General features: G+C 39.7%; 1 protein-coding gene across 1 annotated transcript; it reads left to right on the top strand.

The window, feature by feature from the left end:
- The first annotated feature begins 1971 nt into the window (after window positions 1–1971).
- On the top strand, window positions 1972–2967 carry LOC128133728 (uncharacterized). The gene has a single exon (XM_052771258.1). It carries the CDS (start codon window positions 1972–1974, stop codon window positions 2965–2967), a length of 996 nt encoding a protein of 331 aa, XP_052627218.1.
- The last annotated feature ends 452 nt before the right edge of the window (window positions 2968–3419 follow it).

The following is a 3419-nucleotide window of genomic DNA, read 5'->3' as shown; positions in this document are numbered from 1 at the left end:
TTCACGAATTTCTTCCCCATCATCTTCGTCTTCTTCTTCTTCACTGTAATCACAGTTACGTCCCCAATCTTTCCAAACAGGAGAAGTGATAAAATCATTACTTGCTATTATTGGATTGAGTCTATTCGATTCTAGTATATCTTCCATAACGATTATGTTGAAAACATCATTATCAACCTTAATAGTGATAGTTTGGCTGATGGATCCTGGTTGAGAGGTTATAATACCCACTCTGCCAAATGCCATATTCGTGTTATCCGTTGAGCATTCGTCTGGAATTATCACCCTTCCCCAAGTCTTCGTTATGGCCGAAAATGCTTCTTCACACCATGCATGTTGAGGCACTCCATAAATTAAAATAGACGCAATCCTCTCTGTGAAGTTTTCTTTTGGATCCCAGGGATACATTTCCTTGAACCATGGTTTCCAAATTTGCTCTCCTTCAACTAAGAATTTCTCATTCTCCTGCTTACTTTCGAATTCCACAAGCATCTTTAGTCCCCCTAAGTACCTCATCATTATTGTAGGGCATTCTTCTACTTCACAGAAGGCTTTTACATTCATTAGCGCTTGAAAATTCTCCATTACCCCAACGAGCGCTCTTTGCATGAACTCTAGAGTTTCAAAAGTGGAGGTCATTTTTATCTTGGGGGATGAAGGTGTTGGGGGAGGTTGTTGATCACGCGATTGGGGGTGTGCCTTTCTACCTGAGACTATCTCTGCAAAGCTTTTGTTTACTTGATAAAAGTTTCTATTCATATGGGGATTACTTTCTTGATAGGTCGTTCTAGGTGGTGGGTATTGGAAGGAATTTTGGTGCGGTTGTTTGCGAGCTGATGGTCTTTTTTGGGAATTCTAGTTGAGATGTGGGTGGTTCATAGGTATGGGAGTATGGAAGAGGTGGGGATTTCTTTGAAACCGTGCAATGTTTGCCCTTATTTTGAAGCTACCAATCCAGATTTCGTTAAGCTTCTGGGCGAAAGCTGAAGGATCCCTGATTCTAATGAATCTCACGAAACCAAATCTATTATTCGATTTGCTTCTCTTCTTTGCTATGTATAAGTCAACGATCATACCATATTGCTGGAAAGTATGCCATAGAGCTTTCTCGTCCCAATCTTCTGGGAAGTTCTGGAAAAAGTAGGTGATCGCATTCCTGCTAATGAGTTGATGGTCTTCCTCCCGTCGTCTTCTCCGGTTACGAACTTCCTGCCAACCTTCTATGTTATCTCCCGCCGCCGCTCTCTCCATCTCCCTCATAGGGCTCATTTCTCATAAAAAATATATAGTTAAATATTGTCATTATAATATGTATGCGATATAAACATTGGAGTGGTTTCTTTCTTAAAATATATTCCAAATACCAAATACCTATTCGTTATCTATCTATCATGGATGTAGCAAAAAATGAAGTTGAGATTAACGGAGAGGAAAGACATGTGTGAATGATGAAGCGGAAACAAAGTTTGGTGGAAATTTCCAAAGTGATCTCCTGAATAACCATATCTTTCGACGCTTGAGATAAGCTCTTATTAAATCCATTGTGCATGTTAATATATTTATAAATATAGTTGAAGGACTCTTTTTGTCATTTATGTATAATTGTCCAAGTATTTAGTCTTTGTATGGTCTTTCTTCTGTAATGACTTTTGGTTAAATTAATTCAGATCGTTCTCATGGTATCAGAGCTTAGGGCTCCAAATCGCTAGGGCTTCCAGTGGCTACCAAGTTTGTCTCCTCTCACCATCTCCGGTTGACTGGTCGACTTTTGTGGTGTGTCTCATTACCACTACAACAATAGTCGATTCAATCTCTCATCGTCACCCCTGTAGCAGCTATCTCTCGTAATAACATCTGAGCAACCATTATCTCCCCTATTTTCTGGTAAAATTGAACTCACTATACTGTTCACGAGGTTTCCACAACATTCTACAAGTTTCTCATTCCTTTCTTGTATTTCCTTCCTAAACAATGACAACTCCTCTTGTCACACCTCGCCCAATCTCAATTACATTAGATGGATCTAATTATGTTATATGGGCTCGACATATGACAAGCTATCTTCAATCTCGCAAACTATGGAGGGTTGTTACAGGTGCTATACCTAGACCAGTTCAAAAAGAAAGGGAAGATCAAGATGCCTTTGACATTAGAGAAGAAAATTGGTTGTGTAAGAATGGAGAAATTGTCACCATTCTGTATAATACTTCAACAACAGAAATCAATCAACAATTTGGGCTTTTTGTCACTGGTAAAGAAATATGGGATTTTCTTAAAGATAGGTATACCACCACTGATATGGCTCATCAGTATCACCTTTTGTCTGGGCTTCTTAGCAAACGTCAACAACCAGGTCAAACCATCAGTGCATTTCTATCTGAAGTACAAGTTATATGGGATCAACTGACTCTTGCGGGACCCACTTTCAAATGTCAAGAGGATGCTATGATTTCAACTACCCATCAAAAACAACATCTCATGATCTTTCTTATGGCGCTACAAGATCTTTATGAACCTGTTCGAGCTTCTCTCCTACATAGGTCTCCTCTTCCTACTCTTGAAGCTGCGATAGCTGAACTTATCTCAGAAGAAACCAGGTTGGGAGTTCCTACTTCATCAACTAGTTTATCCACTGATGGAGTTCTTGCTGTACCTTTCCACAAAGGCGTTCGAAACTTCACATCCAACAAAGCTCAGTTTCCACACAACATAAAATCATCTCAGTGCTCATATTGTCATGATAATGGTCATCAACTATTGGATTGTCCAAACCGTTCTTGTATTTTTTGTCAAAAGAAACATCCTAGGCACTTTGCATCTAACTGTTTTAAGAATCCAGATCGCATCAAAAATATCACTGCAACAGTTTGTGCTCCAGATTCTTCCAATGTGCCTTTGGGGTCCTCAACAGCTCAGAGCCTCAACACTTTTACCTCTGATGATGTAATCGAGCTCATATACAGGTAGCGATGCTCATGGTATTCTTAATCTAAAACAGTCACTTAGTTCTTATTTTGAGATGAAGGATCTGGGTTTACTTCACTATTTTCTTGGTCTTGAAGTGCTTCCTCATGACACTGGCATTTATTTATCTCAAGCAAAATATGCATCATATCTTATTTCACGTGCCGGTATTACCGATTGTAAGGTTGCTAATACACCCTTAGACCCTAACTTTCATCTATCACCGGGTGATGGTTCTCTCCTCTCTGATCCTACCCTTTACCGTTAGCTCGTCGGTTCACTTGTCTACCTAACCGTTACGCGTCCCGATCTTGCGTTTGCTGTTCATATTGTTAGTCAATTCATGGCTTCTCCTCGAACAACTCATTATACTGCAGTGTTGCGTATCTTACGGTATATTAAAGGTACCATATTCCATGGTCTCTACTTCTCATCCACCTCATCTTTAGAGCTTC

Source organism: Lactuca sativa, chromosome 4 (genome assembly GCF_002870075.4).
Source record: "Lactuca sativa cultivar Salinas chromosome 4, Lsat_Salinas_v11, whole genome shotgun sequence".
In the NCBI taxonomy this organism is placed as follows: Eukaryota; Viridiplantae; Streptophyta; class Magnoliopsida; order Asterales; family Asteraceae; genus Lactuca; species Lactuca sativa.
This window is presented reverse-complemented; position numbering and strand designations above follow the sequence as displayed.

What these genes read in the sequence shown, in the direction of transcription:
- LOC128133728 (XM_052771258.1), top strand. Translation starts at nt 1,972, where the DNA reads ATGACAACTCCTCTTGTCACACCTCGCCCAATCTCAATTACATTAGAT.